General features: G+C 38.7%; 1 protein-coding gene and 1 long non-coding RNA gene across 2 annotated transcripts in view; one reads left to right on the top strand and one right to left on the bottom strand.

The window, feature by feature from the left end:
• The first annotated feature begins 7652 nt into the window (after nt 1-7652).
• The window catches only part of APOB (apolipoprotein B), a 53705-nt gene continuing 36340 nt past the window's right edge, over nt 7653-25017 (top strand). Inside the window, 10 exon segments of the mRNA XM_042479692.1 lie at nt 7653-7779; nt 10131-10169; nt 17781-17896; nt 19443-19588; nt 20182-20335; nt 20521-20682; nt 21155-21279; nt 21396-21478; nt 22645-22867; nt 23712-23939. Of these exon segments, the coding sequence (XP_042335626.1) occupies nt 7725-7779; nt 10131-10169; nt 17781-17896; nt 19443-19588; nt 20182-20335; nt 20521-20682; nt 21155-21279; nt 21396-21478; nt 22645-22867; nt 23712-23939 (1331 nt within the window). The 5' untranslated portion in view covers nt 7653-7724.
• Nucleotides 10107-12348, bottom strand: LOC121936960. Its single transcript, XR_006105060.1, has 2 exons — nt 12114-12348; nt 10107-10332 (listed from the first exon to the last, which is right to left on the bottom strand). It is a non-coding gene; the product is annotated as an uncharacterized LOC121936960 (long non-coding RNA).

Genomic DNA, 25017 nt, shown 5'->3' with positions numbered 1-25017 from the left:
CATCTTTCAATTGGATTCCAGTTTGGACCTTCATTGTCCCCTCATTTGTTTTTGGATTTGTTCAGGGGTTAACTGCTCAAAACAGCTGGCACCTTTATTTTAGAAGTGTGGGATTAAGGGTAGGAGAATGAGTTTAGACCTCTCTCGGACTATTCTTACTTCCAATATTTTTCCCCAGGTGTATTTTCTTCAAGAGTTTCAGACTATAAGTTTGCACAGTATTTGCAATACTATCTGGCTCTATGATGGTTAATGTTGAAGGACCATCACTTTCCTTTGATGATAATGGGCATCAGGAGTCCATGATGTTGGCTGAGCTCCAACAGAATCAAATCAAATTGTATTTCAGTCTACTCCCCAAAAGCAAGAAATCTGGCATGCTTCCTCAGATCAGAAAGTATCTCATCTTGATTCAAACTAATCCTAAACAGTTCAGAAGATATATCCTAAAACAGGAACACAAGAGGGTCCAGCCCTTAGGAGGTTTGTTTTATCATGTAAAACATGTTAGCCATGTTTCATATATCTCCCTTCTCATGTTTCATATATCTCCCTTTAGCGAGGTACCTCATTCCTCTTCAGATCTGTTCTCACAACAATCCTGCAAGATAGGTTAGACTGAGAGAAAATAATTGTCCCAAGATCACTCAGTGAGCCTCATGAGGATTTGAGGTTGAGTCTCTCCAGATTTTTATCTGGCACCATCATAACACCACACTGGCTATTATCTCCTTCTGATGACCTAGTCATCTTCTAGAAGATAAATGCTGAACTTTACCAAAACAATTCCAGGTAGGTGCTGCCTGCTGAACATTGCAAATATTCTGTTTACTTCCATTAAGCTCCTTTTTAAAATAAAACAGGAAAATGTTAACTTTTAGAAGATTTCCTCCTGTTGCTAAACAACATCTGATACACTTACTTCCCTGACATTGTTGTTATCAAAATCTAATCTCTAACTCAACTTTAAAGAGTGAGGTTTGTCTAAACAATAAAAGAGGTTTAGTACAAACTCAGAAAGAACGGCAACAAAATTCCCTGTGTAGATCCAGGCGCTCTGACATTTAAAGGAAGCATCCAAGGTCCTGTACCTAGTTTGGTTGTAGACTATAGAACTTTGGATAGCTTAAGGGCAAAGTAAAACCCAGAGCAGATTCACTGCCCCACTAGCTGCCACTATGTGAACCAGTGCTACTCCAAGTGGCAGTCTATGAATGAATGTATTGGTTACTGCTCTGCAGCATGTTTCTTAAAAAGAAAGAAACAATAGTAAGTCAATGGTAGTGGCACATATGGTGCTAGTCCTTGGCATATTGGGAAGAAATCCCTGCCAGTCCTCCATATCAGATAGCTTAAGAAGTCACGATGTAGACAATAGAATATCAGACAGTTCATCTTTAAAACATGAGTCAACAGGCTATCCACATTTTATGCCTAAATGTGTGTATCATTTTGTATAACGCAGTGGTCCCCAACCTTTGCTCCTCCATTTGTTTTGGACTTCAGATCCCAGAAGCCCCAGCCAACTTGGCCAACAGTTAGGATTTATGACAATGGATGTCCAAAGCATCTGGAGGACCAAAGGTTGGGAACGACTTGTCTAGACTGACAATGCTCTTTTGTGTTTCAGAAAAGCAACTGGGAGATAGGGACATTGAGACTTGCTTGTGGAAAGGAGAAATCCTTTCAGCCACTTTTCCATGCCAAAGTGCCACAACTTGAAGACAAGAACCTGTTTCAAGTTTAGATTTCAGGTTCACTACCCCATGGCACAGCATTAAAAACATACCATAAAATACTACTGAACTTAACAGTAAGCAGTAGAGCCTTTATATTATGAAATCTGTAGCACAATCATAGGTACATTTACTAATAAGACTTTCTGAGCTCAGTAGTACTAAATACATTTAGAAATGCAGGCTTACAAAAGCAGATGAGAAGTTCAACTTGGAGAAGAACGAAGAGGAACTCTGTATACAAATATGTGCACACAAGCATACATACAACTGCTTTTCTGTTTAAAATGGTCCTCTCATGATCTATTTTCAAAAAAACCAGCCCTAGAATCTAATGTACATGTTTTCACATACTGTTTAAGGAGTATCTGCATCTTTTCTTCAGCATCACTTGCAAATTATGCTAGCTAGACAGAAGGCTATCTTTATAAATCAAACATTATGGTCAAATGTTAAAATAAAAAAGTCTGCTGTTTTACAATTGTAGATTCATTTTTATTAAGACTTCAGGAATGAGTATGAAAATCTGGTATTTTATTTTAAATGTCTTAACTATGTGTTGACTTCTCTTTTAAAATTTTACTGGTACCAAACAGTATATCAATCTTTCTTTTGTGCACATATTTTGTATTTTTTTCTTCTTCATATTCTACAAGTATAAAGAGGTATTGATACAGAGAGTTATTTTTTTCTTTTTAAAAAAACTGCTGAGGGTTGTGCACAATATTAAATTAAATACCAAAAAATCACAATGAAAGCCTAACGACATGTAACCATATGACATAACAAAATGAAATGGCATTTAAGAACATATGTAATAAAGACAGCCCTTTAAAAACTATAAAAACAAGGAAAACGTTTTTTAAAAAAATAAAATAAAGAATATGTAATGATAAACTGTTATTTTAACTTGCTGATTTGTCAGTCGCTCTGGGAACCATTGAGGCTTGAAATGTGGAATAAAAATGTATTAAACAAACCAGCTGAAAATGCCATCTGGAATGTTTTGGCAGGTAGCTAAAAAGATGAAGCAAGAAATTTAGGGAGTTTATCACACAAGAGAAATAAATCACAATTATAGTAGGATAACAATGTCTTTGATAAGTACTTTCACATGAGGTTGTGTTACTGCTTTTGTTGCTTTGCATTTCAATCATCAGTGGAGAGCATCTTTTCACTGATTCACCTTAGGGTCGCCTATCTTGTCTAAATACTCTAAAGCCACCAGATCCCATCTTGATCTTGGTGTAGCGTACCTTTTCACTGCCAGGGAAAGTCTCCAAAGATGATTAAAATGCAAAGTAGCAAGAGGGAGAGCCGTGTGATAAGTACCTGCCAAAGATACTATAATTGTGCTTTATTAGCCTTGTGTTATAAAGTCCTAAGGCTAAATTAGTAATAATAATCCGATTTACTCCCTGTGGAAACATGTTGAAACATAAAGAAACCCAGGGTTTTAGCCCTGGGCACTCCATCTGCAGTTCTGTCTCTTTCCTTACATGGGGAGTAATCAATCTGCATAGGAGCACTTCCCCTACTTGTGGGGAATATCAACATATTTTGAGAATATTTGAGCTATAGTTTTGATTTTTGATTTCTGTCACATAGGCAGTGACCAGGCCATAAACAAAGAGATGGAACCAGAGATGTCAAAGAAGCTCTCACATTCATTTGCACCCCACGTTTTGGTTCAACATACTTATAGAACAGGTGAAGAGGGTTGATGCCGATGTATAAAAGACTTGCTTATATCCTTTCCATCCCAAAAAAACAGCTGGAAAGGAGAAAGATCTGAATCAGCAATTCTGGATGAAGAGAGAGTGTATCTTAACCCCTTAAGTTTCTGTTAAACATGGGGGGGGGAGGTTGACTTTTCCGCTGGGTCATGGCCTAGGTCCGCAATGCCCCATTCTGAAGTGCATTAATGTATCTCTGATGCCACAACTAATTTGTTCTTGAGTAGAACGTTTCCAAAATAGTTACATCTGAAAGGCACCACTGAAAAAGCTCTGCAATTAAGAATAAAATATTGCAGAAAACAAAGTGGAAGAAACAGCACCTTCCCAGTCTAAATCAATTGAAAGAGAGAACCATTAAAAAAGTGAACAAGGGCCTTAAAGTTACTCATAAATAATCCAGAGCAATGGATGAAAGCTACAGGAAAGGAGATTTGGCTTCAACATTAGAAGGAACTTCCTGACAGTGAGAGCTGTTTGACAGTGGATGGTGGAGTCTCCTTCTTTGGAGGTTTTTACACAGAGGCTGGGAGGTCATTGTCAGGGGTGCTTTGATTGTGATTTCCAACATGGCAGAGGTTGGACTGGATGGCCCCCGTGGTCTCTTCCAACTCTATGATTCTTGTTCAGTCCCGTGGTATTGTGTGATTAAGCTGTGGGGTCTTATCCCCATACTGTTCAATGTTTACATAAAGGTGATGGGTTCAATCATAAAGGGGTTTGGAGTGGGTGCCTGTAGTATGATGGATACACTCAGCTCTATATCTCCATATCATTGAGTCAGCTGGGGCTGTGCAGGTGCTGGACCAGTGCCTGGATGCTGTAATGGGCTGGATGAGGGCCAATAAAGTGAAGCTGAATACTGATAAGAAGGAGGCTCTCTAAATTGGTGGTTCCAGAGTCCAAAAACTGGGTAAACAGCCTGACTTGCATGGGATTGCACTCTCCCTATAGGACCATGTATAGGCATTTGAAAGGATTCTTAGATCTATCCCTGTCACTGGAAGCCCAAGTGAGTCAGAATGCTTGGTGCCAGCTTAGACTTACATCGGCTATGGCCTTTCCCAGACAAAGATAACCTACCCACAATAGTTCATGCACTGGGAGCCTCCCAACTAGACTATTATAATGTGTTCTGTGTAAAGCTGCCCTTGGAGAAGTCTTGGAGGTTTCTTGTGCAAAATGCAGCAGCTTAACGGATGACTGGAGTTTTATATAGACAGCACTGGCTATCATTATGCTTCCAGTCTGAATTCAGAGTGTTTGTGTTGTTTAAAGCATTAAACAGCTTGGTATCTTGGTGCTTGAAAGAGTGCCTTACCTCCTATATGCCTGCCCATGGATTAAGGTCTGCTGGTGGTAGGGGCTCTTTGGTGAGATCAATACACTGTGTTGGGACTTGGGAGAAGGCCTTCTCAGCTGTGGCATCCCAACTGTGGAATGCCCTCCCCATAGAGACCCAGCTGGCATTCAGTCCATTTAGGGGCCAAGTTAAAACTTGGCTGTTCCATCAAGACCTTGGGCCTCATTAATTCAACCCAAATGTTGATATACCTAGTTTAAAAAACATGTGAATCTTTTATGTCTGTACACACAGGCAATATCTGCTGTTCTCCTCTTGCTATATAACTGGATTGTGCTTTATTATTATTTTTAATAATACATTTTAAATATATCTTTAAGGATTTATGTTTTTTAAATATTTTTCTCCTCCCCAAGCAAAAATTTATACAGGTCGCTTTTTATGCCAAGTATGGCCAATGTTTAAAAACAACTGGGACTATGGAGGAAATTTACTCCATTACTTATTACCCAGTGACAATGCAATATTTACCAAAAGATCAAAGTTGCAAAAATTGTCTTTATTTAGCAACAAATGCCTCATAGTGATTCCTTTGTTCAGGACAGAACAGGAGATGGCTGAGGTATCTGTATGAGGAAATGTGAACAACAGTATGATAGGTTGTTCTTTTTCAAGGGGTAGGGGAAAAGAAAAATTCAGCCCAGATTCAGGTGTTATAAATGCTCAGTTCCTTGCATCTATCTGACCCCTTGTTTATTTGCCTGCTGCTTTTATAGCCAGCAGACATGGGTCTCCTCTCTTCCTTACACCTACCCTGTGAAGTAGATCAGATTAAAGTAGGATGACTAGTAGTTGTATCTCTAGGGCTGCATCTGCATGGCAAAATTCATGCAGTTTGACACCACTTTAAGTGTCATAGCACAATGCTATGGGATTCTGGGATTTGTAGTTTCTTGAGATAGCCTTCTCTGTCAGAGAGCTTTGGTGCTGCAAGAAACTACAAATCACAGGATGGTGCCATGACAGTTAAAGGGGTGTCAAACTGCATTATTTCTGCAATGCATATGGAGCCTAAATTTAATGAATCCCAAGAACTTGTTATAAGGGCAGGACATTCCGTTAAGAAACAAATAGCTCCGAGGACTCAACACATTTTAAATGTATCTTTATGGCTTTTTTGTATGGAATTGTCACTCACACAAATTGCTCAAAAACATATCTTCAGATTGTTGATCAGGTCAGTTATTTTGGTGGTTTTTTAGCTGTTTTTTAAGTTCATTGCTTACACCTGATGCAAGACAAATATAACAGTATAAGACTTGAAGGTACACAACAACAAATAATAAAGTTAACACCTGTTATTTCCCCACCTTTTACATCAAGGTTATTATTTTGGGGGGGAGGGGAGTTAAAAAGTGGCTAAAGCTGCTGCCAAATGTGTTTTGCTGTTGGTTTGGTTTGTCTCACCTGTAGTAAGAAAAAAATCCTAGCACTTGTCATGTTAGGATGTCTTCAGTGCATATATTCCTTCGGTTATATTCATTCTGCTCAAAAGTAACTTTCCCAGTTCTGAGAAATTAAACTTAAAATTAAAAAGAGCTGAGTACAATGAGCCTAGGCAGTCAAAATGTCATTTTCTTCCACCACTCCCATTTCTCTCTGTGCGTGTTTGTAAAAAAGCTGTTTTCACGAGTGTGTCTGGAATTCTGTAGGGTTTAACTCTGGGTGTGAATTTATGACCTTACAGGGTAAAAATCTACAAATTAGTTGCTTCCATGCTTCCAGTATTTTAGAATTGTATTTCACATCTCAGACAGTAGCCCTGTTCCAGTGTTTGATTGAAAATGTGAGGCAAGAAGGGGCAGGGCTCTGAAACTGGCCCCATCCCCGTGTACTTACCCACTAAATTATAAAGAGTTTTGGTACAGATGATACTATTACATAATATTTGTGTTCATATGAGAGTTCTCAGTCATTCCCATGAACAAAGATATAACATCCTTTCACAACTTCCTCTGAGTCCAGGGAAAGTGGGGAAGTCAGGGTACGAGCATAGGACCAAACTCCGCGGTGCTTCTCTCTACCCCTCTAGAGCTCTTTTATGCTCAGGCAAACATCTGAACAGTGTGTATGTGTGTATTATATATTATGTCACAGAATAAGAATGTTGCTATCTCTGTCACAATACACCAGCCTGTAACTCTAGTGTAAGGTTCCCATAGGGAAGGAGGGGCAAGGGGAGGGACCAGGAAAGAGAAACATAACCAGGACCAAGGCCTTCAAACAACCCAAATAAACTGACAACCTCAAAAGGATGCCAAATAATGTAGAGCATCTCTTGCAGTTGTTAAAGCACGGCAGCATCTCTGAATGTTATTGGGCACTAATTTGAACTGATCCCAGGTTGTTCAAGCTTTGTCAAGGGCAGGCTATGTTGGTGCAAGGTTGCCTTTTTCTGTAAAACAGAAAATGCATGGAACTAGGAGGTGTCTATCAATTTAGGATGGTAGTATAAAACCCAATTCCGAGTTTTATCCAGTGAGGTTCCTGACATACAGCATAGGCTTTCTCACTAAAGTATAAGGTCTTTTGGTACAGATAATACCATTGTATGTGCATGTATGTGAAAGGCTGTGACATCAAATCTTGCATATCAAAAAGAAGCACAAATCTCAGAGGAATGTTTTGCCTCTTCGTGCCGTCCTCACTCCTCTGCCACTTGAATTAGCCCCGACAAGAATTCTGTGGCTATTGCAGTGAGGAGGATCCTAGAGGACTCTAACCTTTGGACTTTTTGTAATTTGCTCTGAACTTTCTAAACCGTTTGGCTCAGCTTCTTTCTCAGGGACTATTTAAAGGCACGTCCAAGTAAGAACGCTCAGTCTCTCTTTGACATTGAATGAGGAAAGGAGGAGAGGGCAGAGCAGGCAAAGGGTACCCTTGCTCAACATGGGCCCCTCGCAGCTTTGGCTGCTCCTGCTGCTGAGTAGTGGTGCCTGGACACGTAAGTTGCGACTCACCTTGGTGCATGCTTTGGGATGCAGGGAGAAGGTCCATAGGAATTCCACCCCTCATTACATGAGTAAAGTCTCTAGTATAGTATATTACATTGTTCAATCTAAATCAGTTATAGAGGGAAGAGTATGGCTAATAGAATTGTTTCAGTGGGTGACGATGGTGGTAGTGGTTGCCATGAGGATCTGTGTTACCTATTCAGTCGAGAATGGATCTACTCAGATCATACACACACATACACTGCACCACTTCATGGTTAATCTATTTCACATCCTCTGTGTGCTTAATGATGTTCTTCACATCCTCTCTGTGTCCTTTGTCTACCTGGAGGGTAGCTGCATCTTGAATTGGAAGACTGAGGTTAAATGACTTAAGTGGTCAGCTGTGATGAGGTTTGATCAGCTGCGAGAGAGCAGTTTTTCAGATAGTGTTTGATGAGCTGTTTGTTGAAGAGCACACACACACTTCTTGTTGTGTATATTTTTTCAAACCTTGGAGTTTCAATTGCTATTTGTGGTATGCATTTTCTTTTGAATGATAGTGCTATTTGTGGTATGCATTTTCTTTTGAATGATAGGTCCATAAAACATTTTAAAACCTATGACTTCACTGTATGTATTGACTAGAACATTTCCTATACCATGAAGCTATCCTGTCTTGTGGACACTTACAGCCTTTTGCAGTCAATGAGTTTAAGTCCAGAGTCAGTAGTGGGCAAATAAATAAATAAATAAAAATGGTGCCAGTTACAGAGTTGAATCCCACCACAGTCAAAGCATAGTAAAAGGTGTGTGAAATTTGTAGAATCAGAGTCAGTTCAGTTTAAGTCAGTGATTTCAAGCAAATTTTATTGGGGTTCAGAATACTCTAACTCCCCATATTGATTGTTGTGTGCCTTTCAGTCATTTGTGACTTATGTTGACCATAAAGCAAACCTATTACAGAGTTGCTTGGCAAGATTTGTTCAGAGGGGGTTTGTCTTTGCCTTTCTCCAAGGTTGAGAGAGTGTGACCTACCCAAGGAGGATTTTCATACTATGAGAATTTACTCAGAATATTTAGTGCTGTTTACTTCTGAGCATAAATGTAAGGATTATTTTGTTAGTATCGGGATGCAAGTGTATTGTTTGGAACAAAATAGGTTTAGTTTAGTTGCCTCTGACTTCAGTGTCCTTTTATACTTGATGATGATGGTTAATTGACATAAGCTGCTTCCAATGCCCAACTCCTAGCACTAATCCAATTACAAATCAAATGGCCTTGTGCAGTTCCTATATACAGTCAGCTCTCCCCTTATGTGGGGGATCCATTCCGGACCCTCCCCCCGCGTAGGGAAAACCACGTATGCTTGCGCCCCATTGAAAACAATAGGGTGCATGCATGTGGCACGGCCATTCATTTAATTGTACAATGGCTTCAGTGTAAGCTGAAAGCTGCATAAAGGAACCCGTGTATGGCATGGACTGACTGTATAAATACATATACATATGCATGTATATATATGTTATTTATATAGTACTGAACAAATAGATACCTTTAATAATTTAATCAGAGAAGCATATGGTGAATTACATACAACTACTTATTAGAGCAACATTCCCCCAAGACAAATATTTTAGCAACCCTCTCATCCTTTATAAGCAATGGTTTTAACTAGCCTGAAGCAGAATGCTGTGCCTTTGAAGGAGTACAGATATTGGCTAAGATTCTCTGTAATAAATTCATTTACCAGCCATGTATGAAGCTGCTCTTCTTGTTTGTCTGTGCCTCTCTGTGTTAAGTGTTATCATTCACAAGCACAAGAGATTCTCCAGTTGTTAGCAAAAGACAAAAAACAAAAACAGAGTCCAAAGCAGCCTTATCTCAACACACAAATTATGTAAACTAACATTCCCATTCAAATGGGTTGTTGCAGTAGGACTCTAAAGTCTAATACACTGTGTATTAACAAAAGGGCTACTGTTTATTTAGCTAGCATAGAACAGAAATTGGAACTGTACAACTACATCAAAAGGCTTATTTATTGGATGTTTGATTATGCACAATTTACCCTCTGGGAGTATTTTCTTGTTATCCCAGTGTAGCCCAGTTTGGGAAGACATCTATCACTTATGATCATTCTTCTCTGTCATCTGGCAGTATGAAAAAAGAAGCTGTAAATGTCCATATGTTACTGTGGTGCATTCTCAAAATCTGTCTTAAGTCCAAAACGTAGTATTGCCATAACCATGTTTATGGTGATGTTGTTTCTAAATATGTTCCCTAATTCTATATAAATAGCATTTGTTTATAGACATGCTACAAAATGTGAAACTAATTCCATTTCAATTTTATTTTACAGAAGACGATGGTGCTGAAAATACAAATCCGCTTTGTTCAAGTAAGTCTTTCCATCTGTTTTCTTTTTCACTCTTTACAGTTACTTAAACCATCTTGTCAGTGACTTCATGGTGCCAGATTTCAATGTGTCCTTACAGATGCCCATCACTGTATAATCAATCCACTGTGGAAGCACACCCATTGCATTTTGCTTGTGATCAAACCTGGAGAGATTGTGTTGAAAAAGAAGTTACTTTTGGAAGGGGTTAATTGGCTGGAGACTAGTGATATTAGCCCAAACAATCATTTTCCCTCTTTAATCTGTATTTCAAGGTTGAAGAACCTTGTTTTGTTTTGGTTTTTTTAATGGCAGGAGACAACAAATTTCATATTTATTATTTGATTTCCTTAGAGAGCCAATGTGGTCATTCCCTGCTCAGCCATGAAACCCACTTGGGCAAGTCACATGCTTCAGGGGAAGGCAAACCTCCTCTGAACCAAATCTTGCCAAGGAAACCACTTGATAGAGTTGTCTTAGGGTCGCCATAAGTCAGAAATGACTTGAAGGCATACAACAACAAAGCTGTTTTATCTCCCAAAGGCCTATTGTCTATGAGTATATGTATGCATTTGGATTTAACAATGAAGAACTGGATGATCACCATGAAGAGGGTCAGCACTGATTCTCAAGCAGGATTTTTAATCACCAAGCTACTTGGTATCCTAAATGCATTGTGAAGCTGGTGTGTGCTATGGAGTTCATTTTCCCAGGCTGCTGAGTGGGGGGGAAACAACCCTGTATATGTATCTGTATGAACTCCAGATCCCTTCTTCTAAGAGATGATGAAAAATGATGGGATATATTCTGGAATTCTAACTCAAGCAAAAATGCTTTATGTTTATGAACTACAAGATGAACTGAAGCTTCATACATGGTTGTTAAGTGCAATGATTCTGGTTTTGGTATACACTTTGGTGTTCTGGTATTCTGGTTCACTGTCTTGTGTTACTTTTTAATGTTCTACATTTTGAAAGTTGTTTCCCTCTGGAAAGGATTATTTTTTTAATTGAAAAGTATATCTGTTAAAAAAAATCTGAGGGGCAGAACTTGCCATGTTCTGCATTAAAATGTTGGTTTAGAATAACAACAAGAAATATCCCACTCAACAGTGTCCTTTACACAAATTTATTCATTTTAAGTCCCCAAATGTGAAAAAATCTCACAATGGGTGATATTTTTGAAACCTTCATACACCCAGGCACCCTTTGCCATTGAGGATCAGAAAAAATAGTGAGTAGCTTTTACATAAAGCATGGGTCTGGATGACTCATGTATGAAACTCAGTTTGTTGTTGACACTCTCAAGCGAATGCTGTCAGTATCAGAACAATTTTTTAAATGATTGAAAGTGCAGTCAGAACTCTGATTTTTTTATATTTTTTATCTAATTTATTTATTCATTTGCTATCCTACCTTTCTCCCAAAATGCGACTCAAAGTGATCTATAATACAAGCAAAAACAAAATAGCTAAATTATTATTATTATTATTATTATTATTATTATTATTAGGGAGTGCTTAAGTGCACTGAAAAGCAGTATAAAATGTACTTGCTATTGCTATTGCTATCGTGTGGTACAAAACTTCAAAAAAGCATTAAACGGCCAATCCAGTACTTTAAAGTCATTAATTTAATTGTCAGCTTTGACTTCTATGGTTGCATTCATACTGCAGAAATAATCCAGTTTGACATCATTTTAACTGTCATGGCTCAATGCTGTGGAATTCTGGGATTTGTAGTTCTATGAGGCATTTAATCATCTCTGCTGCCAGAGAGCTGTGGTATCAAACTGGATTATCTCTGCAGTGTGGATGCAGCCTATGCGTACAAAAAGTCAGAATCTCTCCCTACCTCTCTTCCTTACTACCAAGCACACCAGTATTTTCAGTAATACGTCCCTTTGCACACTCTCCCCCTTCTCCCTAACTTTCCGACACACACATACCTTTAAAGTGCCACAGGATTCATCGCTGGTTTTGCTGCAAGAGTCTGGAATGGTTTGGGTCTCCTTTGGGAATCATTAATATATGTAAATACAGAATTGCCTTGAAAATAAAATACAGGTGGGATGACCTATTAACATGCAGAGAAAAGGATCAGGAAGTGTTTTTGAGCAATCTTTGCAAAATGGTTTGTTTGTTCCTGATTGCTCAGCTGGATACATGATGTTCATGTATCCAACTGAGCAATCAGGAATGTTCATAAGGAGGGTCAAAGTATCCAGTGAGTTGGTGTTTTGCTCTCTGTCCCCTGATAAACAATATTGCCCTGAATACAGAGCTTTAGCACCATCTGCAGACAAACCTGACTATGTCGCTTTTTTAAAAAACCCAGCTCGAAGCCCTTACCATTTTGCTGACATCCTCAGTTTTATCTTATATTTCCTGCATATTTGTCTTTATAACCACTCAAGTGTGAAATCCAGATTTAATCAGTCAGAGGAATAAATTTGGTAGATAACAGTTGTGGGAAAAGTAATGGACTAATGAATATAGCAAAAGCTGCATTGTCATTTACATATACAAAGAATCATGTGTTGTCTTCTTCCGGAAACAAACATTATCCGATAAGATTCACACAGATCCTATAGACCTCTATTGACTGGATATGTTTAAACACCAATTTGGCTTAAACTAATGCTAGTAAATTGGTTTGGTTCATGTAGGTTTAGATATGGACTAAGAAGCTTAAAGTTCAACCATCTCCGATGTGGGGCCCTTAGTAACTTATTTTATTTATTTAAGCATTTCTGTATCTCCTGCCAGACCAAAAGGGCCCCTGAGGCAATGAGCAAATAAAAAAAAACCTGTGTGCTTGTTGTAATATATGGCTGTGAGTGGATCCAGAAGTGAGTGGAGCCCTCTATGCCAGGATGCTAAAGCCCATCACCAAAATAGGGTTATCACTTTTGATAACTCCTTTAGATTGATCTGAAACAGATTTATCACCCATTGATGTGGAAGCCACCAGCCACCACTGATAGGATCCATGTTCAAATCCTCACTCAGGACCAACTCACATCTTACCAGAAGTTGAGACTGGCCGTGAACAAAACACATAAAATGTGAAGAGAAAATCTAACATTTGATTTGTATGGGAAGGTCAGGAGTACACCCAGAAGCTGCAGGATAGGGCTGCAATTGTTTGGTGCATTCCAGCATGTATTCACTATTTATTTCCCATCTACGTATTATTTCATGGGCATAACAATGAAAAATGGTTACCTCATGAAATGTATTTTAATATGTATCCTATGCCTTTTCTGAGGACTACCCCTTTGTTTCTCTCCTAATTTTATCATTACAGCAACACTGTGGGGTAGATTAGGCAGAAATGTTCACTGGTCCAAGATGAGCCAGTGATTTTCATAGTTGAGTGGTATCTGAATCAGGATCTAACAAATCTGGTCCAACATATTAGCCTCTCCATCTAGAGAGGTGAAAACTGGCCCTGCAGAAGTTGGTAAAGAACAGCTCCCAGCATCCTGCACTGTAGGCCATGCTGAATGGGGCTGATGGGAATTGATGTTCAGCATCCGGAAGACAATAGATTCCCTTGTTGCTGTCTTCCTGCTTCATCTATAATATAGATGAAAGAGTTGTTGTGAGGTCAAAGAAAATCAAGAAATCAAGGATCAATGTCCAATAAGGATAATTGTATTGTTCTCTACTGCAGCCACCATTTGTTGTTGTTGTTGTATTGCTTCAAGTCTTTTCCGACTTATGGCGACCCTAAGGTGACCTTATCATGGGGTTTTCTTGGCAAATTTCTTAAGAGAGGATTTAACATTGACATCCTATGAGGCTGAGAGAGTGTGATTTGCCCAAGGTCACCCAGTGAGTTTCATGGCTAAACAAGGATTTGACTCCTGCTCTTCAGAGTTGTAGTCCAACACTCAAACCACTGCATCAACATACAGTCCTCAAAATTTGCTTCAGAGATCTGGGAAAACCTTCAGAGCCACAGTTTGGTCATATGGAAGGCTGGGACAGGGAGAGAGGTGTTTTATCACAGTAACAGCTGTGTGTTAGTATAACATTGGCTTTAGACCAAGAACAGTAAAATAGGCTACTACTGCTATGGGTACTTTGCTTTATAAAATATGATTTTTTTACTACAAAGTCAAATTTATGTACAACCAAAATACAAGGACACAATTTGAAAACAAGCTAGCAGATTGTTAATGTTCATAAAACCCCGGCATATTAAATTGTAAAACAGCAAGAGGTCTCCCTGTTAAAAAAAACATTCCATTCACTATGTTGAGGACAGTGGGGTTGTGTTTGACAGCTTGCAGACCCCATGACATTAAGACTAAAATGAAATACCAGCTTTGTTTCTGCACTCTCTGGCTATAGATATGTTTGTGTTAAATGAAGTTCTTAGCTGTAACTAAGCCTTGTTTGGGTTGCTACTTTGGCATCAGGGAGCAATTACACTTGTCCCTTTATATTTTCTAGGGTTAGAGGCACAAGCCCCCCGTGAAAATGGAAAAACCGCAAACAACAAAAACACCATGTTTTGACCTGAGTGGACACCTCTCTAGGCATCTCTAGGTCCTCCAGCACAACTCTGTGGTCAATGTCCAGCAGACACTGACTATAGAACTGCACTGGAGGAGCTACAAAGGGCTAGTGGAATGGTCTCGCTAGGAATCTCTAAGTCTTTCGATGCAACTTTTAGTTAAAGTTGACCATAGAGTTGCACTGGAGGACCTAGATATTCCCAAAGAGAACATATTAATCAAATCCGTGAATAATCAAATCTGCAAATATCAAATCCACAAATATGGAGAGATGAGTGTATTAGGATTCTTCTCTGAATATCTTGTATAGATGGGCCACCACTCTAGGGAATAGAATAAGAAATCTATAGATATAACAGAGACAGAAACATCATATTTAAAAAGTGAAGTAAACTGCGACATGCAAATTAAAAAGCTTAACCCTCACAACAAAAAATGCAGTAAAGGAAATCATAATCAAATACAAGTTAATTATCCTTTTAATCACTATGGAGATTATCAGTCGGCGGAAAGTCAGGGAAGAAAAAAGGCATATTCCCAGCAAAGTTGTGTGATTGTGCTGAAGATTTACAGACGTCACGCTTATCCAGGACTTAACCCATGAAGATCCAGGCATGCTTCATCAACAAACTATTCCTGGGACTTACCTGCGAATGGTTTGTTGCTGGAGCATTCCTGGATCTTCATGGATTAAGTCTTGGATAAGCACGATGAAATCTTCAGCGCGATTGCATGACTTTGCTGGAAGTATGCCTTTTACTCATGGCTCCCCCCCCCACCTTCTGATAATCTCCCACATTTAACATTAAATATTACTCTCGGTATGATTTGCCCTTTTTCTATGAAATATGCAATTCAAGTGTTGTTTTAATTTCACTATTTTACTCTGGATTTACTTTACAGTTTATGGTTGTAGTTGTATTGATAATGCACAAAGGGGGTGGTTTAGGTCTAATATGCATGTAAATAAACAGTCTGCAAAGAATGACATTCCAACTGGTACTCTTATAATTCTTTTCTTTAAAAATTCTTTGACATTTATTCCAGTCTTCTTTTGCTTTTGACACTGATGGCAAAGCCATTCATACTACAAAAACATAGTGCTGTTATTTCACTTCAACTGTCATGGTTCCCTACTACACAATTCTGGGATTTAGGAAGGGGTTTGTAGAATTCTCAGCTAGACAGTGCCTCACCAAACTACAAACCCCATGATTGTGTGGGCTGTAGCCATGGCAGTTGAATTAGCACTATAATTATGTAGTGTAAATGGACCCTGGAAAAAAGTTTGGGGGATTACAAGCATGATGTGGTTCAGAATAGTTGAATTTCAACACTGCAATTTCGGTAATTCATATATTTCTGATCATGCTTAATCTGATCATGCTTAATCTAGACTTCCTTTCAGTTTTTCTGGGAGGTGCAAAACATATAGGGCTGAATAAGTTCAAAGATCATCAAGACTATCATACATTTAAATATATTATTATGCCATTACCTAGTATCTGGGTTAGAACTCTAGAGTTAGTATTGAAATAATTCAGGGTGCAAATCATATGGACTGCAAATCTGAGCAGTCCTAGCCCACACAGAAGTGCTGAGACCTGCAAGCTAACATAGTCTGGAGGGATATGATTGGTAGCATGAAATATCCTGCAAACAAACATAATTTTGAAAGGGACAAAATCTAGAAAGGGGGGGGGGATAATTATTTTCTTGTTCAGATTTCTGTCTGCCTTGAGTGTTAAGAAGAATACCAACTAGATATTTACACATAAAGACTTATCAAGTCCATTAAAAATATATGTACATGTACTGATAGGCAAAGTCTGCCTCAGACCACCTGCCCCAAAAACAGAGATCTACTTGTGGGCATCCCTCTGGGTCCCACCAATGGAGCCAACACAAATGTGAGGATGTAGGGAAGAGTTTTCTGTGTTGTGGTACTCTAGTTGTGGAATTATCTCCCTTTGGAGAGTTGCCTGGTGTTGATGTTGACTTCATTTCAGTTTCAAATTTAAAAATGGCTTTATATTAAAACCTTTAAAGTCTAATGGGTTTACCCATTTTGAACTGTTTGAACTTATTTTGACTCATTCTGTTATTTCATATGTTTTAAACTGTAAATCATATTTTATTGTTTGAAAGTTTAAATCCTTTTAAATAGTTATAATTGATTGTTATTATACTCTGCCATAAGATCTTTGAGAGAATCAGTGTGGTGTAGTGGTTTGAGCATTGAACTACAACCCTATAGATCAGGGTTCTATTGCCCGCTCACCCATGAGAATCCACTGGGTGGCCTTGGGTGAGTCACACACTCTCAGCCCCAGAAACCCCATGATAGGTTTGCCTTAGAATTGCCATAGGTCAGAAACAACTTGAAGGGTCAGAACAACAACAAAGGCCTTTGGATATAGGATGGGACATGGTTTTTTGTAATGAATAAAAATAATTACGGTAAAACTCTACATTCAGTCATGATTCTGGGTGATACTTTATTTTCACATTCAAGGGAATCCATGTAAGGGAAATAGCTGCCCGTCTAGGGAAAAATGTAGGACAAACTTTTCAAATGTAGGACACATTTTTTTGGTGTGTTCTATATTTGAATAGGCGCCTCGCTGAAGAAGGCTTTCCCTTGCCGCCTGGGCCCCGGGCCTCGCTGTGATTGCGGCGGGGAGTGGAGCCCAAGCGGCGAGGGAATCCTTCTCTCAGGGAGGCTTTCCCTCGCCGCCTGGGTCCCAGGCTGCAGAGCCCAAGCAGCAAGGGAAAGCCTCCCTCAGCTTGCCATATCCCACCCGGCGGCAGGGGCAAACCGGCGCAGGACCATGTGGACCCGCCCCAAACCAAGAAAGTCCTGCCCCCAGGCGGGATATGGCAAGCCTATGCCCGTCCCATATAAAAATATCTCTGAATTTATAAATAACTATAGTACACAAGATTTCCCTTTAATATTGCAGTGTTTAAAACTGAAGCAAAATTATGTTTTAAAAAATTAACATTCAAAGATATTTTCTTGTTTATATCTTATATGAGATACATTATTTGTACATTCAAATATATTTCCATGTTTATATCTTTTAGGAGACACAGCCAGGTTTAAGCATCTCAGAAAATATGTCTATCACTATGAAGCAGAAACCACAAGTGGGGTGACAGGAACAGCAGATACACGCACTGGCTCCAAAATTGTCTGCAAGGTAAGAAAAGGGAAGGAACAAAGCCATATTGAATAGCAAGTGATTACCTGAACAAAGGCACATGGACAATTCCTTATTATACTACCATATTTCGTTTGTCTCTGTTCTATAGCTACATCATTGTTGTAAAATATATGCAAATAATAATTTAGTGAATAGGGAGTTAAAATCTGAGTCTGGTTCATCTGCATCCTTGAGAAGTATGGGAAGAAGTGCCATACACACACACACACACACACACACACACACACACAATTTTAGATAGTTGACTGCCTTGCAGTTGATGAATGCCCTTGCACAAGTGGGGCTGCTGGCTTTCATAGCCAGGTTTTAATATACACTTTAAAGAACTGACCAAGATACTAAAGCTATTTTGGGGATAGGATTCAGAACCTTGGTTAGTTGCTTTAAAATTCAGGCTGAAACTATAAGTAGATTTACCATGCTACCAATGTGGAAGGTATTATCCACCACTAGATGACTTCAGTTAGTTGTAGGGTCTGATAGGGTTTTGATTAACAAATAAACAGTAAAAGTATTTCCACTAGAAAACACTTGTGAATCTCTATTAAATCTTTATTTAGCATGTAAATTTCTTTACATCATTTAGTTCCCTGGCCAAGCTGTGTTTCACACCATTTACCAGTGGCAACTTATTTCCTTCTCTGTGTATATCCCCAGACTAGCTTTAGCATCCTTTCTCTCTCATATGTGTAAGAATACCATCTGTTCTATTCTATAGAAAACAAACCTTTAGATGGTCCAGTCCAAAGATTAAAAAAAACACCTTAGGGAGAATGAGCAGGAGCCTTGGAGTTGCCCATCAGCAATTATCACCTATATAACAGACTAAACAGGTGCACAGTATCTGATCATAACCTTCTCCAATATAGTGCAGTATTTTCTACTTTGGGGTGTTGCATATACTTTTGGGGAGTAATGTGTAAGTGGAATGTCCAGCCCACTCTTTCAGAACTGCAAGATTCTGGTTTATTTGCTAATTAATTTGTCATGGGCTACATTTGTCTGAGCCATGCTTCCCAAGGCCCAGCTAATACACATTAGACAGTCCCCTAATGATCACTCTAAAATAAAAAAGAAGAGATGCTTGTTTTCCCCATATAGGACTCAAGAAAAATCTTTTGGTGAACTTCAGTATCTTCTGGTCTCTGTTTTGAAGACCTTCAAAGATGGATTGTTCAATGGGAAAGGCTTTGCATAATGTGCTGTAATTTCCTTTTCTTTTTTAATAGTTATGTTTTTTAGTGGTTTTACTTTAACTGAGAAATCAATTATATTTTTAATGTTTGTGTGCTGAGACTGGTGAGCCATCTTTGTTTTTGAGGAAAGAGTGGGGTATAAATAAATATAATAACAATGACAGCAGCAATAACAACAACAACAGGGTTATGAGACTGAGAATATTATGTTTTAACCAATGGTTAATATGTCCCCCTGACTCAGCTTCAGATTTAATTTCATTTATAGAAAGAAATCCAAGGACTGGACACTGATGTGTCAATTAACATTTGTCTGTTTGTTTCAGGTTGAGTTGGAAGTCCCTCAGCTATGCAATTTCAACCTAAAGACAAGCCACTGTACCCTCCGAGAGGTGTCTGGGATAAATCCTGAGGGAGAGACCTTACTGAAGAAATCACGGAGCTCAGATGACTTTGCCATGGCCATGTCCAAGTAAGGAAAACTAATCCAAAATCAATTTTCCTTGAGATCTTTGTTGTTAGTTGGATGACTTCATAATTCATGCCACCTACAGATAGTGATAGTAATGGTAAAAGATACTAAATAGTGGTTTCCAAAGATATTCTAAATGTTAATTCCTTAGTGTTCTTATGGATTTCCCCTCCCACATCCATGGAGTATATGCTACATTCAGAGCAGGTGCATTTATTTCACTTTTCTATATAAAATTTGCCAACACAAATCATCCTTTTATGTGATGCATACAACTGCTTAGTTTGCTCATAGCTTTATGTATATTGCTGAAATATTTCTCCCTTGGTTCTCACAATGAAAAAACATACTATGTTTCTCACAGTAATTATTGAAGTCCAAATGTAATTTTGGAAAGGAAAAATAATTTGCTTTGAGCTCAAAGTGGCCTTTCCTCAACTTCCCTGAAAGTTAGGGGGAAAGAACATGGTGGGGAGCTATAGTTCACAGCTATCAAATCTAAGATATATATATATATATATATATATATATATATATATATATATATATATATATTTCTTTCTGTAAATCTCATCTTTCTTTGTTTGGGGCAGATATGAGCTGAAATTCAGTCTTAAGGATGGGAATAAAGTCCAACTGTATCCTGAAGATGATGAACCTACACACATCCTCAACATCAAAAGAGGCATCATCTCTGCTCTTATAGTGCCAACAGAGACAGAAGTGGATGCCCAGACATTAACTATGGTAAGCAGTGAGCAGTGTATTCATCATTTCCTCCCTCCTTCATTGGTGTAGTGAAAGCCAGTAGTACTTGAGTGATCAAGTAAAAGTGCTTGTTCCCAGTGAGAAAGCTAAGCTTTAGGTCATCAGGGAACCCTTTTATCAAGATGCCCAATGATTTTAAGTCACTTATATTTTCCTCTTTTTAGGATACTGTGTATGGAAAATGTGAGAGTGAAGTTGAAGCCAAAAACAGAAAGAGTGGTTCTGTCACTGCAGGAGAAATTGAGATCAGGAGAGACCTGAAATCCTGTGATAACTTTATACCCATCAGAGATTACGTTAGTCCCATTGCCCTCATTAAAGGCTTGGTAAGTAGATAAGAACATTGCATGAGAAATATACTGTGTGTATTGTGTAATTCTAATGCCCTCCATTTCCCAGTAGATTCATCACTAAAGGTAAAGCTTGACTGCTGACTTTTCAATATACTCTGATAAGTATTCTCTCCAGAATGGTAAAATAATAACTTTATTATGATGATTAAACAAGGCTCACAATGTGATATGCAAGCATTGAAGTTACACATAACTCCTCCTCAGGTCTTTGAAGAGTGATGCTTTTAAAACAAAAGCAACACTGATACAAGGTATATTGTAGCTTGTTTCATTCTTAGGATGAAAATGGAAAAGGTCCCCCTCAAATTTATCAGGTGACATTTGTACCATGTGCAGAGAATTTTAGGTCTAGTGAAAAAAAGGTTCTTTCTAAGGCTGGACTGCAGTGTATTTTGTTTCACTATTGCTGACTGTAAAATTAACTCAATCACAACTGTGTTTACAGAATGCACCATTATCCACCCTGATAAGTAGCAAGCAGCATTGTCAATATACAATTGACCTGAAGAAAAGGCATGTTTCTGCAGCAGTCTGCACTGAGAAACACTTGTTCCTGCCTTCTTCATACAAGTAGGTTGCATGTTATCATATCTATGCCATTTCTAATGTTGGAGGTGACAGCTATGGCTGAAATTAGCACTACACAGTTACAGTTTGAATATATTTGCTTGATTTTTTCTAACTAGGAATGAGTACGGCATGATGGCAACAGTGAAACAGATTCTGAGAATTGAAGACACCCCGAGAATCAACAACAGAGATATGGATGGTAAGGCTTGAAGATTTCTTATAGCTCCTATATTTAGAAAGGAATTTAGGCATCTTATATAAAGGCATCTTATATAATTGAGTATGTACCTAGTTGACTATCTAGAACAACCCTTAGCAGGGACTCAATATTTCATAAGACATGCACTGGAGATGAGACCATGGATCCACTATGAAGGAAGGAGCATTCTAACTGGGAATCAGAATGTAAACCTTCACTGCTGAATTGAATTTAATGCATTATTGAGCAATAAATTTCAAAATTTATCTCCCCACTGGGTGAGATTACAAGAGATTAGATTAATTTAAAATCTTTTTTTCATTTTAGTATTTTAAAGAATTTTTTTGTTCAAAAAAACCAAAACCAAAACTATTGCTACAAAAACATTTTTAGACAGATAAGTGGATTTTGCAGAAATGCCCCATTAAAATGGTTACTTGCTGCAAGATGGTTTGTATTTTTGATCATGTTTACAGATTTTTAGTTTGTCCTTAGATACATAAAATTCATATATTATTTCCAGTTTTGACAGGGAGCAAGCTTCTCTGGGGCTAAAACAGGCCAGAGGGGTTAAAAACATGGTTGAAATGTGCCACCTAGAGTGTGCAAGGGCCCTCTAAAATCAAAACGAAGGGGTGATCACAAGTGCTGGTGTCTATGTGTGGCCTGATGGGAAGTACTTTGTCCAAACCTGTCTTGGACAAACCTCAGAGTGGGAAATATAATATTGGCATTTTCAACCCTAGCAACCAAAGAGAAACTTCCTCAGTGACTCCCTCTATAAAACTGGGATTCCAACCTTGTGTTAAGGTGGAACAAAGAGGTTAGTAGGGATGTGGCAGTGGGCAGGGAGGGAGACAACATAGAGATTGTAAGCCTGAGGGCAGGGAACCGTCTAACTAAAATAATAATTGTAAGCCGCTCTGAGAGCCTTTAGGGCTGAAGGGTGGGGCATAAATACCATAAATAAATAATAAATAAAGGTCCTACATCCACAACTCTTCCTGCCCCCAAACATACCCCAATGTGGCAGTATCATATTGTACACCTTGGTACAATAGAATGACTACACGCCTTTCAATTATATTTCAGAAGAGATGGATTTGGTGGGGTGGAACACCCAAGGGTATAAATGTATCATTCTAAGAAGATGTTTTGCTTTACAGTCAGTGGCCTGATACACAGAAGACTATCCTTGGAGGGTGTTGAGACCAAGTCCTCCAAGCATGGTGATGCTGTTCTGAAAGTCCTCCAGGAACTGCAGAAACTGTCAGTCACCCAGCAGAACCAGAAAAGAGCCAGCCTCTTCTACAGATTTGTAACAGGACTGAGGGCCTTGCACAATGAAACTCTAGGTCCCCTGGTGCCAAAGTTGATGGAAACTTCCAGGTAATGTATCAATAAGGGGTTGTGTAAATATGATAGAATCCACTGGAAAATGGATCCAAAGCAAATAAACTGCACACAGGGTGATCAGCTCTTTAACATACAAACCAGCAGCTGGGATGTTGCAACAGAAAGTCATACGATGCAAGTTTGCATTAGAGGGAACAGCATGAAACAGAAGGGTTTTCCTTGAATAGATCATAGGCAATAATGAAAGATTTCTTTTTACCTTTTCAAAAACTTTTTAACCTCCATCAGATAAACTCATCTATTTACTATCTGCTAAGATGGAAACTATCTATTTATTGCTAAATGTACTCCCATTAGTACTGAAATTCAGACCATGTTCCATGTTCAGTACTAAGTTCAAATGTTCAGATCAGGGATTTGTTACTCAGCCTCTTGGCCAAAGCAAAAAAATTTTAGCCAGAGCTTGCCTATTCTGGCTGTGGGATTCTAGAGTTAGTAGTCTAAAAAAAGTAACTTTTCCCAGCTCTGCTCTAAGCTACTACAGTACACCTATACCTGTGTTGAAGCTGTAGAGAGCCGCTTGAACTTTCTTTTGTGGATTATTAATTAGAATGAATCTCCATGGATCCTCACAATGATAAGAGAAAGTCTTATTTGGGTCCCATCTTGCTGGGATATTAGAACATTGCAACTGGAAAGAAGTTGGATAAACTGACTGTAAATAAGTTGATTTGATTTGAAAAAAAGAGAAATATCAGAAATCAATAAATAAAGGAATGGTTGTAAAGTGGATTCCATATCAATGATACAAGGGAAGTGCCCCCATGAGTATGCCTTCAAATCAAAGTTGTTCTCTGTTTGTGTGTTTTCTCTTTAGTTCCATCACAGTGCAGGCTCTGACTCAGTGTGGTACCCCTGAATGCTTTGGAGCTATCCTCCAGATACTGAGGACTGGCAACGTTGATCCACTTATAACAGATGCCATCACATACAGCTTGGGACTACTGTCTCCTCCATCTAAAAAGAGGATACAGGAACTCCTTCACATGGCCCAGTATCACCAAAGTCGAGCAACTTTTTATGCCTTGAGCCATGCGGTGAATCGGTACGTCACAGGAAAGGGTTGTGACTGTCATGCTTTTGGGCACAATCTGTGGGGAGAAATTTTGCCATGTTTGGCAGGTGGGATGGACATTTTAAATTTAGGGGAGACCTTTTCCAATCAGGAAGTAACTCAAAGTAATTTCTGGTTTTGGAAAAATCTCTACTGCTCAGCCTAAAACAGTCCATGCCCTATGAATTTTTTCACAAATTTCCCCCTTCACAGATCTACTAGAGGGAGTGGGGGTGAGTAATTGTTGTTTAAAAAAGATTTAGATTTCATGTGGAGGATAAAGATGTGGAATATATGGTGAAGGTGGGCGATACTTTATAGACTCTGCGTCTTTTAAGATGTTCTCACAGAGATTTATACATATGTGCCCCGTTTCACAAAAGAAAAGAAAAGAAAAAGGTTTGTTTCCTCATCCATGCTATTCCTTTATCGGCATGCAATTTTATGCAGAGTGAATGAATTCATCAGTTACAATGATGTGAACAAGAAGCAACTTTGCTCATTTCCTGTTGTTAAAAAAGGCCGCTCCTGGACCTAAAATAATCACAGAAAGCTACAACAGATAGCGAAGTGACAAAAGATACATCCCACTTGAATGGCTTGAATATAGGTGTGGGGACGTGTGCTGCAAGCATGTGCCCCATTCATTCTCCCTCCATTTGTCCCTCGCACATAAGCGAGGGGCACGGATCTAAGGACCGCAAGAATGGAGGGGGGACTGGAGGGAGCAACAAAAAAGGTCCTAGATCTGGGCAGTTGAACTGAATGTTTAGAGCACTATAATTTGTTGTTCCTTTTCTACAATAATGGACACAAAGAAGTTCAGAATGAAAGTGTATTTTGCTGTGTAGCATAGTGCCTTTATGAAGGGCCAAGCTCTATGATAAAGTTAAAAGGATTGACTAGTGGAAGTTTCTCAACTGTGGTGCACAAGTACTTACCGGTAAGTATGGTTGTGATGCTACAAACAAATATTAACATTAAACTGTGGGCATTTTTTATCACACAGTTTATGGAATCAATTCTTGGTAAGAGTCTATGGGTTAATCTGCACTGCAGAAATAATCCA

The sequence above is a fragment of the Sceloporus undulatus genome, chromosome 1 (assembly GCF_019175285.1).
Source record: "Sceloporus undulatus isolate JIND9_A2432 ecotype Alabama chromosome 1, SceUnd_v1.1, whole genome shotgun sequence".
Lineage (NCBI taxonomy): Eukaryota > Metazoa > Chordata > Lepidosauria > Squamata > Phrynosomatidae > Sceloporus > Sceloporus undulatus.
This window is presented reverse-complemented; position numbering and strand designations above follow the sequence as displayed.